The sequence below is a fragment of the Pleurodeles waltl genome, chromosome 4_1 (assembly GCF_031143425.1).
Source record: "Pleurodeles waltl isolate 20211129_DDA chromosome 4_1, aPleWal1.hap1.20221129, whole genome shotgun sequence".
NCBI lineage: Eukaryota > Metazoa > Chordata > Amphibia > Caudata > Salamandridae > Pleurodeles > Pleurodeles waltl.
In genome coordinates, this window is record NC_090442.1 from 774553152 (window position 1) to 774566965 (window position 13814).

The 13814-nt window shown below is 44.7% G+C and overlaps 1 protein-coding gene across 3 annotated transcripts in view; it reads right to left on the reverse strand.

The window, feature by feature from the left end:
* Positions 1 to 299: 299 nt before the first annotated feature.
* Positions 300 to 13814, reverse strand: part of TYMP (thymidine phosphorylase) — a 159142-nt gene continuing 145627 nt past the window's right edge. For all 3 annotated transcript variants that reach the window (XM_069229455.1, XM_069229456.1, XM_069229457.1), the window contains exon 12: positions 300 to 1706. In XM_069229455.1, coding sequence (XP_069085556.1) covers positions 1507 to 1706 — 200 coding nt within the window. In that variant the 3' untranslated portion in view covers positions 300 to 1506. The remainder of the gene's footprint in view (positions 1707 to 13814) is intronic.

The window sequence follows — 13814 nt, forward strand, 5'->3', positions numbered from 1 at the left end:
CACACTGTTTTAGTTGGACTCGCGCTCCTAGGCGAGACTGCTAGTTTAGGGATGACAGCATTTTTGTTTGTAGGTGACTAGACCAATCCTACAACAAGTCACAACTGTCGGGCCAACCCTCCCGGCTCACAAGCAGTACCTCACCAAAAACCCAAACAGTAAAACGTGATTTCTGGCAGCCTTTAGACATGGACTCTAGAATAAGACATCTCAGGGGAGTCGTAGTGGAACAGAGATTACCCTTTTCTCATGTTAGTAATAAGTCTCAGTCACACACAGGCAATAAAGGAGGTGCAGGAGAGTTTTTAACAAGTTTATTAAAAAGACTACAATCTACTGTAAAAGTCATGAGCTGCAATGATTAGGATAATGAATATTGCAAGAAGCAGAATTGTAAAGATGAGAGTCGTGATTACAAAGACCCCCACCATCTTTCAATAAACATGAAATGTAAAATATCCCTAAAACCCTAGCATGGAGAACCTAATCTCTAACCTAACAAGAGCTAGGTGTGATGAACCTAATTTGCCAGTACCATGTCCATGAGAAACGCCCCCAACCCGTGTTACCTTGGAATGAGGTCTAGGCCAGACTCCGTGGAGACACGAAGACTGAATCTGCATCAAGGCGACGGGCAGCATAGATGGCGTCAACAGCATCTTGTAGGAATCCCCCTGATAACGTGTCTGTGTGAGATGTATTTATACAGATCTTGTAGGACCCCTGAGGCAGGTATGTTTCCAAACAATAGATAAAGGGGCATGCTTGGGGTTGCAATTATGTAAATGATTCCCTCAAAAAGTACATTATGTTCCTGTCACACATAAGTGTGAAAGGAACATGATGTGAATACCTACGTATCTCACTTTACTTATCTTAATTAAAATGAGAAATTGATGTTTTGGGATCCGACTCCCCTTTTTCTTGCCCTCCCCTCCTTTCAGTTCACTTTGTGGCCCATTTGTAAACCAAAGTTCTGACTCACACCCTTTTTAAAACTCTTCAGAGCAGTCTTAGCTATTGCTTGTCCAGTACCACTCCTGAACAGTCCACTTCCTGTTTTCCTCAGACATTTAAAGGATTTTCAGCTACTTTAAGAATGTAGGAAATTAGGAAAGCAGTAAGCAGTTTTAAATTCTCTGAAAGGATTTCCAGCCACTCTCTGAAAGGATTTTCAGCTAGTTAGGAATGTAGGGAATTAGGAAACCAGTAAGCAGGTTAAAAATCTCTGAAAGTCAGGCACGGCCACATCTGAACTAAGACCTGGTGTGGGGCGGTAGTTGTCCTACCTGGTGCTTCTGTTAGAAGACAATATCTGCAAGACAATGGGTAAGCGACTGATGCAAGCTGCATGGTTCACATCTGCTGCAGAAGACTCTCTGCATAGCCTAGGACACTGTTTCCCCTCTGTAATTATTCATAAGTGACCATGAGTGAGGTGCTCTTACAATCAGTGATAATGACACATCTGTAGCTTAACCTGGCGCAGAGGATGCTGCAGTGTCCTCAAAATCCTAATAAGTTCATGTGAACCTCCCTTTCTGTATTCTGTCTCCTGTGCAATCCTTCGGGATAGATGATCTCTGTGATTCTGGAGCCTGGAGTGAAAGGCATGTTGTCTCCAAGGACTACGGCAGCCTGGAGGGAGATCATCTGTCTTTCTTCAAGGTGTGGTGTGTCATGATGGATTCTGATCCAGGGTGTGTCTTTGTGGAGAAAGGTGAAAAAGAAAGAGAGAGAGACATTTTGCAGTGACACCAAAAACAAACTCGAGATGGCCAGTTTTACATCTGTCAAGCATGCCTTCACAACACCAAAAAACAACTGGGAGAAATCAAGGAGAACATCAACCACAACACCAACTTCCACTACGGATTGCAAGGAGAATACTTATATACAAGCAGCAAGTACAAGCAGCACCACAAGGAGAGTAAAGGGAAAACTTAAGCAGCACATCAGCCACATTGTTAACCCTCATTAGAGATGGCAATCATGAACACAAGCAATTCCCCCAGAAGCAGAAATCATCATAGCCACTGATGATGTCAGTACAGAGGAGAAACAGCCGTCTGCATGCTACTCAACTTCTCGAGATAGTCTCCCATAATACACTCATCAGAAGAATCCATGAGTACAGTATGCAAAGACTTAACTGGATCTGCTTCTTCCTCACAGGAAGAGCCCAAAGAGTCAGACTGTCACCTTTTGCATCCAAAGCCAAGACACTAATATGCAGTGTCCCCCAGAGCTCTTCCCCTCACCCCTACCCTGTTCACTGTATACATGGCTCCACTCACCAACATCATCAGATCCCAAGGCATCACCATCTTCTCCTGTGCAGACAACACCCAACTCATCCTCTCCCTGATGGACAACACACCCACCACCAGAACCAACTTCACCAACTGCATGACCCTTGTGGCAAAATGATTGAGAGCAACCTGTGTGAAACTGAACGCCGAGAAGACTGAAGTACTGATCTTTGGAAATAAGAACTCCCCATGAGACGCCATCTGGTGGCTGATAGAACTCAAACCCACTCCAACACCCAGCAACCACACTAGAAATCTGGGGATCATCCTGGAAGACAAGATCCACATGACAGCAAAGGTCAATGCAGTAAGCTCCGCTTGCTTCCACATCCTATAAATGCTATGAGAAATCCTCAAGTGGTTCCCACAGAACAACAGACGAACTGTAAAGCTAGCAGTCTTCAAAAGCCGACTTGACTACGGAAATGCACTGTATGGTGGAATCTTCAAATTTTTCCTCAACAAATTTCAGACTGTCCAGAACCCTGCAGAAAGACTCATACTCATCCTCTCAAGGCACCCACACCTCACCTCACCTCACCTCGAGGAGCTCTACCAGCTTCCCACCCACAAATGAAGTCAACTCAACTACTCATCCATGCCTACAAAGCCTTACACAACACAGGACCTGCTTACATTACAGCTGCATAAACTTTCACAATCCATCAAGATATCTACGCTCACACTCACTCGCATACACCCCCCCCACCTTCACAGATGCAGAACAGGAGGTCATTTATTCTGTTACATAGGACCCAAAACATGGAACACAACACATCACAGTCTCCTCCTCACTACTTTATATCCCCAAAACGTTGAAGATCTGGTCCTCAAATAATGTGGTGAGAGCCACCTGCCTACACCCTTGCTCAAGTGCCTGAATATTCTTGCGGGTGATTAGTGCACTATACAAATCAACATAGCAAGGGAGAACTCAATAAGAATATCAACCATATTGTTAACTTTCATTTGTGACAGTAGGTGATGGTGCTTGTTTGTTGATGTCACCTTGCAACCTGGATGGAATGCCAATCATACAGGAGGCACAACAGCCTATCATGAGCAACCACATAGGGAAAACTATCAAGGGATTGTGATTGTACATAAACATGTTATAATTTGATTATGTGTATATATCTAGATGTCTGCATTTCTTTGTACAAATAAGTATACTAACTATTTTATCTTAAAATATATACATACTCTTTAGGCCAGTTAACAAATGTATATTTTACTTCAATTAATTGTACATATATATGTGTATTTGAATATGTAGGTGTATGTATGTGTATATATATTATGGATATGTGTATGTTTCTATGTATATATATATATATATATATATATATATATATATATATATATATATATATATATATATATATTATTCTACAGTTGACATGTTCATAGGTCATTCCATAGTTTCTATATAAGTTGCTTGATTAGATGTGTATGAGTCTCTGTTTTTTTACCTCTCACAATAGGTAAATATTATCTTACATATGTATCTAACAGCATTTCACTATTGAAATATTGAGGAAAGATAAAAATAAACTGTTATAAAAGTACACAAATAAATTAACTTTAAATAGTGTAACTTTTGAAAGCCTGTGTTTATACAATATAACTTTAAATTTCAATATATTATATTCCTTACATGTTTGTTCCCTTGATTATGTAATCATGTATCTACATATTTACTACTCTATTCCTACTGTACAAGAGAAAAACAATTACTCACTCGAAAGCTTTACTCTGTCTGACTATCACCCTATACCACTATCTATCCTCTATCTCGACTGTCTGACTCATCCCAAACCCATTCTACTACTATGATCTCCAAAATAATAATTCCCAGACTTTTCCCTCCTCTACCCCTCCTGGCTCACCCCAAACCTCAGTTTATGACTGTGAACTCCCAAACAACCCTACTAAATTCTCCTTCTTTTATCTCTCCTTTGACTTATCCCAAACCCCTTTAAACTACTATGGTCTCCCTAATATCTTTCCACATCCTCCACCTCTCCTTTTCTCATCCCAAACATTACCTTACTACTATGACCTCCCGATTAACACTTCTGGATTCTTCCCTTCTCTATCCCTTCATTATTCTATTCAAGTCAGCTAGCAAACTCACATGTCCTCTACTCAAATTAACTCATACCTTCCTATACTAATACTAATACTGTACTCATATTTCCCCTTACTAATTCATCACTAATCCTTTTGAGTTCCGGAGTAGCGTGCTACTCCCCAAAAAAACACTTCGACTCCTCGCCAGGGGTAGTAAGAGCTATATAAATATAGTTACAATTGCAATTGCAATCTTCTACTATTATCATGAAGAGTGTGCTGATAAGCTATAAGGAGGTGATGGTCAGATATAGCAAAGTTTTGCGAGTCGCAAATGGCCCGAATCGCTATTTGCGACTGTGCAAAATCGGAAATGGGATGCAAAAACCCCATTTCCGACTTTCAAAAAGCAATGTGAGCCGTTTGCGACTTGCAAAATTTGCGACCCCATTTTGCGACCCGCAAATAGCAAGTCGCAATTTGCGAGTCGCAAACCATATGCAATTGCAACACGCAAATTGCGACTAGTCGCAAAAAGCCCAGTTTGCACTTGCAATTTACCACTTACTCAGAGCAGGTGGTAACCATAACCAAAGTATAAAAGGGGACCCAGAAGGCATCTGGGTTACTCAAGATGGCGGAGATATACCTGATAGCAGTGAGGAGGAGAGTCCACGCCGCGCAGCAGAGGAGGAGGAGGGGCCACAGACAGGAGAAGATTTATAGAACAAGGCAGACTCTTTTTCAGCAAACTGAGGAAGAGATCTATGATAAATATCGCCTTAGCAGCGCTGCCATACTAGAATTAATTGATTTACTTAAACCACAGCTAGAACACCAGACTCTGCGTGGCTGCGCCATCCCTACGCATGTGCAAGTGCTATGCTCACTTCACCTCTTGGCCTCAGGGTGCTATCAGGGGGTCATTGCTGTGGCAGGTGGGGTATCTTAAAGTGCAGTGTCAAGGTTCCTCAGGGCCTTCCTAGATGCCTTAGTCACACACGTCTCACTTCATATACCTACCAAGGAATGAGGCAGAAATAAACAGCACCAAGCTGGACTTTTACCGCATTGCCAACTTTCCCCATGTCATAGGATGTGTAGATGGGACACATATTCAAATATGCCCCCCTGCAAACCTGGAACATCTTTTCCGCAACAGAAAGTGTACCCACTCACTGAATATTCAGGTTGTTTGTGACGCCCATTATGTCATCACTGACATTGTAGCTAAGTTTCCAGGCAGTACCCATGACTCCTACATTTTTAGGCATAGTGGGATACATCAACGCCTGGAACGTGGGGAGTTTGGAGACGGATACCTCCTAGGTAGAGCTGCATACACCTTGCAGACATACACACAGGTCACTGTGCACACCAACCAGGACTTTCTAACAATGTACTTTTTGTGCCCAACAGGTGACAGTGCATATGCTCTAAGGCCATGGATTATGACTCCGTTTTTAACACCCAGCAATGAATGTGAGAGGCGATACAACAATGCACATAAGAGGACCAGGAACCTTATCGAGCGCACCTTTGGACTCCTGAAAGCAAGATTCAGATGCCTCCACCGCAGTGGAGGTGCCCTCCAGTATACCCCCATTACAGCATTCAAAATTGTGGTCGCATGCGCCATCCTCCACAACATAACCACCCGACGTGGGCTACCTCTCACCCCTGCAAACCCAGATCCAGATGATGAAGAGCAAGAGCAACCACATCGCCATCATGGGGATCGGAGTATAGCTAATCAAGGCAGACTGAGACGGGAACACATCGCAACACAATACTTTGGAAGGTACGTGTCAACTCCAACCATACTCACCTATTCACCAAAAACTCCATTTGTTAAGTGGAACAAAAAAAACTATTTATTTTGTGCAGAAATAGAACTATTTACAAATAATGACTGTTCATGGGCATGTAAATGCAAACCATGCATGGGGCACATTGATGTCATGTGCCACATCAACAGGGCCAGGGTAATGTCTATGTCCTTCTGCGGCTCCTGCCAGCCTGGCTGGTCCCTGGTGCTTCTGCTGTGCTCTGCCTGGTACTCCGGAGCACCCTAGTGTCAGTGGCAGAGACACTGCTCACTGTAGAGCCCCCCTTGCTGTCCTGGGGTGTTTCCCCTGTGCCCCTGGACAGATGCCGTGCCTCCATTAAGTCTATGACGTGTGTGATACGTCCCAGGCCCCTAGCCACATCTCCAGCAAAATGGCCCATTTCGACCTGGAGGCCAACTGTCCTCCGCGACAGGCCTGTGGTGTTCATAGCCAGTCTGCCGATGGATGTGGCCATCCTATCTAGTCTTTGCAGGAGCTGACGGTCCCTGCGCCGCCCACCCTCGGCCTGGGCCAGTAGTCCTGCCGCCAGATCCCTCATGGACAGGGCAAGGTCCCCAGTGTTTGATGCAATCATGTTGATTCTGGAGTTAAGATGCTGCATGCTGGCCTCGTTATTGCGGACAAAGCGGTGCAGCACACCACTAATCCTCCCTAATATGTTATTTTGTAGGCGCTGACCACGCAGCAGCTGTGCCTCACTGTTGCTGGGAGGTTGATGGCTAGACGCAGCCTGCAGCCTGATCTCCTGTGCCTGCGTCGCCTGCGAAGCGGTGGCTGCCCTGTGTGTTCAACTGTCTCACTCCTGCCTGTTGCTGGCGCAGCCTCCTGGAACACAGTTGCAGCAGGTGTGGACATTTCAGGGATGATGTTGGCTGTGCAGGTGGGAGTGCTGGCGGCTCCTGAGCTGTCCTCATGGGGCTGGCTGCTGTGGGTGGTGGTGGTGTCTTGTGGGACACCTGTGGGACATGGGGAACAGACTGTCAGTGTCTACTATCTGTTGCACACTTCCTAATAAACAATTGCCTATGTACTGCCTACTTGACTACATTTCCCATAATGCATCATTCTGGTGTTTGCTACCCTGAAATTGAGCTATCTTGGTTGAGCATGCCCCTGTCTACATGGTGGGTGGGGGTATGGCATTGATAGGGGTACAGGCATGTCACATGGTACTCACCGGTTGATGTGGTGGGCTCTGAGGTGTCCAGGTCTCCAAATTCTGATACTGCCTCCTGCTCCAGGGTTTCCTCCACCCTTTCTTCCAGGGGTGTGGGTGGTGGTACTGAAGATGGTCCCCCTCCTGTGCCTCACATCTCCCGGAGCCTTTCAGCCACCCTCTCCTTGGTCCGGGAGCGGAGGTCATACCATCTTTTTTTTATTTCATCAACACTCCTGTGGCTCACCCCCAGGGAGTTGATTTTTTCCTGGATGTCCTGCCAGAGTTGTTGTTTGGTGGATTCTGGCACATTGAGGGCTGCCTTCCCAAATAATTTGTCATAGTGCTGACAGCATTCTTCTGTCAGCACCTCCAGCTCCTTCTCTGAGAATTTAAGTTTTCTCTTCCTAGGAGTTCCTTCCATTGCAGCTGCTGTTTCTCCTGTGTGCAGTTCAGCAGTTAAAAAGGGTGTGGTCCTCCCTCCTCCCAGGTGTATTTGTTAACTTCCTGGCTGTGATGTCATCATCATGTGCCAGGAAGTGTTTCCAGAGTGTTCTGGAGTGGTTTCTGGAGTGTTCTGCAGCACCTGTAAGCAATTTACATGCAACTCGCAATTTGCGACACCCACTCGCAAATTGCGAGTTCTTTTTTTGCACGGTCGCAAATAGCGACCTCGCAATCAGCGGACTCGCTCTCTGAGTTGCGACTCTGGGTGCGAGTCGCTATTTCAACACTGCCATTGTACCTGCATTTCAAATTGTGACTCGCAATTTGCGAGTCGCACATACTCGCAAATTGCGAGTCGCAAAATTTTTGTTTCCTACATCTGCCCCTTATTTTCTAATAAAACTCTGTTTTGATTTACTACTTCTAACAGCCTCATTCTGAGATTTATGAAAAAGTTAGGGGGAAAAACATCTGGGAAAATACTACTAGGGAACACGATTGGGTCACTTGTTGCACCCTACTAATTTTTGGTGCTGTAACGAGTGTAACGTTCTTTGCAGCCTGTTTTCCCACACGATGTTCTACATAATGCGCTGCTTTGAATGTGCATTTTCTTCAGGTCTATATATTTACTAATCTATTCCTACTGTACAAGAGAAAAACAATTACTCACTCGAAAGCTTTACTCTGTCTGACCATCACCCTATACCACTATTTTTGGTGCTGTAACGAATGTCAATGTTCTTTGCAGCCTGTTTTCCCACACGATATTCTACACAATGCGCTGCTTTGAATGTGCACTTTCTTCAGGTATTATCTTGAGGAAAGTGCATGAGTTCCTGGTATTTTTGCATGCACAAAAAACAATATATAAAATCAGATGCAAACAATGTTTATGCCCAATTTTTAGTGGCACTTGAAATTAGGCCACTACTGTGAACCATCATACTGATTTCCATTAACAGGGTCTGGTCATCAAGCTGCAACTTATTCTGTTTCTCTGGGTTTATGGATTCAACATTCTATGCTGGTGTAGCCTATTATAAGTAGACTCCGCGAGGTGTGAGGCTGTACTGCATAGAATTCCCCAAATGTTGGGAAATGCTTCTGCTGGGTGGGGTGCCACTGGACCATTTTCCGTTGGATTCAGCCTCCTGGAACCAATCCAAGGAGGCTGAATCCGATGAAAAGTGGTCCAATCTAAGAAGCACTCTTTTTGGAACAGATACGGATCAAGACTGCAGGTTTTGTATGCACGTTCTGGACACTTCCCTCATTAAGCCCCACTAAAAACCCACACCCTCCCAACTAACTACAACTACGGAGTAGTGTACTGCCCATCTGCCCGTACCTCGTCAGTGGTATGACGAGTGAATAAAATGCAACTATCATATAGCAAACTACAAATAAATTTAGGGCCTAATTTATGAAAAGTTAACGCAGCCTTTGCATCATTTTTTTACGCAAAAGCGCCACAAACTTACAAAATATAATTATATTTTGTAAGTTTGCACCACTTTTGCGTCAAAAAATGACGCAAAGGTGGCACTAACGTTACATAAATCAGGCCCTTAGTGCCATATGAGTACATCTTTGCTTACTAACCTAAACGTCAGGTTGCACAGCAAAGAATTCAGAGCACTTTGAATTCAGTGACGGCAATGATATCTGAAGAAACTGTTAAAGAAGTTCCCAAGTATTCCTTAAGCAATAAAGTCCGAGAAAAAAGCCAAGAATCTACTCATTGGAATCAAACTTCTCTAAAAAGCTTACATTAAATCTAACCAAGACCCTGCTCTCACCTAACTTTGGAATTTGAAATTTAGCTGGGGATGTGAGAATTTCCCTTCAGGAAAGAGAGAACGGCCAGCACCACCACCTTGCAGTTTAACAAGTGTAGAAACAGGAATGCTGTCCGAAACCGACGAAAGCCCCTGGCCTTTGCCTCGAAAAAAATCATAATAGCTGCAGAGCGGAACATTGCTTCAGTGACTGGGGTGAACAGCCGTTACGGGGGCAACATCAAGATCGCACTGGGGTCATACTGGCCTGGAGAAAAGCACAATTGGGCACGAATTGAACCCAACCGGAACATGGTTAAAGGGGATCTGTCCCAAGGGCACCTAACAAAATGAAGTTAGGGCTCAGGACCAGCCACCGTTTTCAGGAGCAAAACGGAACGAGTAACAAGCTTGACAAGAGCCTTATTTTCCTTTTCTTCCCTCGCACGAGTCATAAATGACTCCTTAATTGTCTTACTGTTCTTCTCACTAATACATTGCGGGTTACTAAACAGATGAGGGCAACCTAGAGACTGGGTGACAGATTTAATATACTTTAACCATGGGCTCTTGTAACCATACGCACACCAAAGGCAATCCTCCTTAATATCCCTGTTCTTAGCTGTACAGGGAGTGCAGAATTATTAGGCAAGTTGTATTTTTGAGGATTAATTTTATTATTGAACAACAACCATGTTCTAAATGAACCCAAAAAACTCATTAATATCAAAGCTGAATATTTTTGGAAGTAGTTTTTAGTTTGTTTTTATTTTTAGCTATGTTAGGGGGATATCTGTGTGTGCAGGTGACTCTTACTGTGCATAATTATTAGGCAACTTAACAAAAAACAAATATATACCCATTTCAATTATTTATTATTACCAGTGAAACCAATATAACATCTCAACATTCACAAATATACATTTCTGACATTCAAAAACAAAACAAAAACAAATCAGTGACCAATATAGCCACCTTTCTTTGCAAGGACACTCAAAAGCCTGCCATCCATGGATTCTGTCAGTGTTTTGATCTGTTCACCATCAACATTGCGTGCAGCAGCAACCACAGCCTCCCAGACACTGTTCAGAGAGGTGTACTGTTTTCCCTCCTTGTAAATCTCACATTTGATGATGGACCACAGGTTCTCAATGGGGTTCAGATCAGGTGAACAAGGAGGCCATGTCATTAGATTTCCTTCTTTTATACCCTTTCTTGCCAGCCACGCTGTGGAGTACTTGGACGCGTGTGATGGAGCATTGTCCTGCATGAAAATCATGTTTTTCTTGAAGGATGCAGACTTCTTCCTGTACCACTGCTTGAAGAAGGTGTCTTCCAGGAACTGGCAGTAGGACTGGGAGTTGAGCTTGACTCCATCCTCAACCCGAAAAGGCCCCACAAGCTCATCTTTGATGATACCAGCCCAAACCAGTACTCCACCTCCACCTTGCTGGCGTCTGAGTCGGACTGGAGCTCTCTGCCCTTTACCATTCCAGCCACGGGCCCATCCATCTGGCCCATCAAGACTCACTCTCATTTCATCAGTCCATACAACCTTCGAAAAATCAGTCTTGAGATATTTCTTGGCCCAGTCTTGACTTTTCAGCTTGTGTGTCTTGTTCAGTGGTGGTCGTCTTTCAGCCTTTCTTACCTTGGCCATGTCTCTGAGTATTGCACACCTTGTGCTTTTGGGCACTCCAGTGATGTTGCAGCTCTGAAATATGGCCAAACTGGTGGCAAGTGGCATCGTGGCAGCTGCACGCTTGACTTTTCTCAGTTCATGGGCAGTTATTTTGCGCCTTGGTTTTTCCACACGCTTCTTGCGACCCTGTTGACTATTTTGAATGAAACGCTTGATTGTTCGATGATCACGCTTCAGAAGCTTTGCAATTTTAAGAGTGCTGCATCTCTCTGCAAGATATCTCACTATTTTTGACTTTTCTGAGCCTGTCAAGTCCTTCTTTTGACCCATTTTGCCAAAGGAAAGGAAGTTGCCTAATAATTATGCACACCTGATATAGGGTGTTGATGTCATTAGACCACACCCCTTCTCATTACAGAGATGCACATCACCTAATATGCTTAATTGGTAGTAGGCTTTCGAGCCTATACAGCTTGGAGTAAGACAACATGCATAAAGAGGATGATGTGGTCCAAATACTCATTTGCCTAATAATTCTGCACTCCCTGTAAACTCACCACTCCACACTGAAATCCACAGGAGCGATGGGGCTCATTTCACATGGTCCTCACAGACCCAGTTCTCCATGCACAAAGAGCGTCAAGCTAGAGGGTCCCGCACCCAGCAGCCTCCTGCAAAAGTGGGTATCCTCTTTTTGAATGGCTCTGCAGTCACTAACACCCCTGATAGCGGCTTCAGTTGCACGGGGATGCACTTCACTTTACATACCTGCAGGATGGGCACAACCGGTTTGCTACCTACAGCGAGTGCAAAGTTGAATAGAGCACAGCAAGCCTGGCAAAAGCGAGGGCATCGGTTTGAGAGACGAGGTCGCCAGTTGCCATATTGGTCAAAATTAACTCTCAAATAAGAAAAAGATGACACCCTGCTTACAGCCTTCCCCTTAATAACTATAGATCTGGTTTTGGAATTCTGCTTCCCACATACCATATAGTGAGTTTTAGACGTATTCGTATCCAGACCAAGCTCGTTCATAAAATTTACAAATGAATCAACGAGCACTTTAAGGGCATTTGCAGTGCGGGAAAACAATATTGTATTGTCCGCACACAACAAATAGGGTACATAGGCAGACTTGACTTTGAGCAGCTCTTTTCCATTTGCAGCGAAATAACGATTGAGACCATTGATGAATAAAAGAAAAAGGATGGGTGCCAACACGCAGCCTTGTCTGACCCCATGCGGGAGGTTAAAGGAGTCAGTACATTCCCCTCCCACCCTGTATCTAACAAAGGCATTGACATCTGTATAAAGAGCTCTCAAAAAATCAACCAGAGGGGAGGGCAGTCCAAGGGTCATTAGATTTTACCAAAGTTTGGACCTGACTACCCGATCGAAAGAAGAACTGAGGTCAATGAAAGCTAGAAAGATAGATCCCTGTTTAGACACCATGTATTTAACAATCAGTAGATTTAGGTTCAGGCACTGCTCTATAGTACCCTGTCCTTCCCTAAAGCCATACTGGGCCGGACAAAGGCCCATATTTATACTTTTTTAGTGCTGCATTTGCATACTTTTTTGATGCAAAATGTAAGGAAATGCCTCCTTGGCATGGTTACCCCCTGACTTTTTGCCTTTGCTGACGCTAAGTTTTGATTTGAAAGTGTGCTGAGGCCTGCTAACCAGGCCCCAGCACCAGTGTTCTTTCCCTAACCTGTACTTTTGTTTCCACAATTGGCACACCCTGGCACCCAGGTAAGTCCCTCGTAACTGGTACCCCTGGTACCAAGGGCCCTGATGCCAGGGAAGGTCGCTAAGGGCTGCAGCATGTCTTATGCCACCCTGGGGACCCCTCACTCAGCACAGACACACTGCTTGCCAGCTTGTGTGTGCTAGTGAGGACAAAACAACTAAGTCGACATGGCACCCCCCTCAGGGTGCCATGCCAACCTCACACTGCCTATGAAGTATAGAAAAGTCACCTCTCTAGCAGGCCTTACAGCCCTAAGGCAGGGTGCACTATACCATAGGTGAGGGCACAAGTGCATGAGCACTATGCCCCCACAGTGTCTAAGCAAAACCTTAGACATTGTAAGTGCAGGGTAGCCATAAGAGTAGATGGTCTGTGAGTCTGTCATGCACGAACTCCACAGCACCATAATGGCTACACTGAAAACTGTGAAGTTTGGTATCAAACGTCTCAGCACAATAAATGCACACTGATGCCAGTGTACATTTTATTGTAACATACACCCCAGAGGGCATCTTAGAGGTGCCCCCTGAAACCTTAACCGACTATCCGTGTAGGCTGACTAGTTTTAGCAGCCTGCCACACACCAGACATGTTGCTGACCACATGGGGAGAGTGCCTTTGTCACTCTGTGGCTAGTAACAAAGCCTGTACTGGGTGGAGGTGCTTCACACCTCCCCCTGCAGGAACTGTAACACCTGACGGTGAGCCTCAAAGGCTCAACCCCTTTGTTACAGCACCACAGGGCACTCCAGCTAGTGGAGTTGCCCGCCCCCTCCGGCCACGGCCCCACTTTTGGCGGC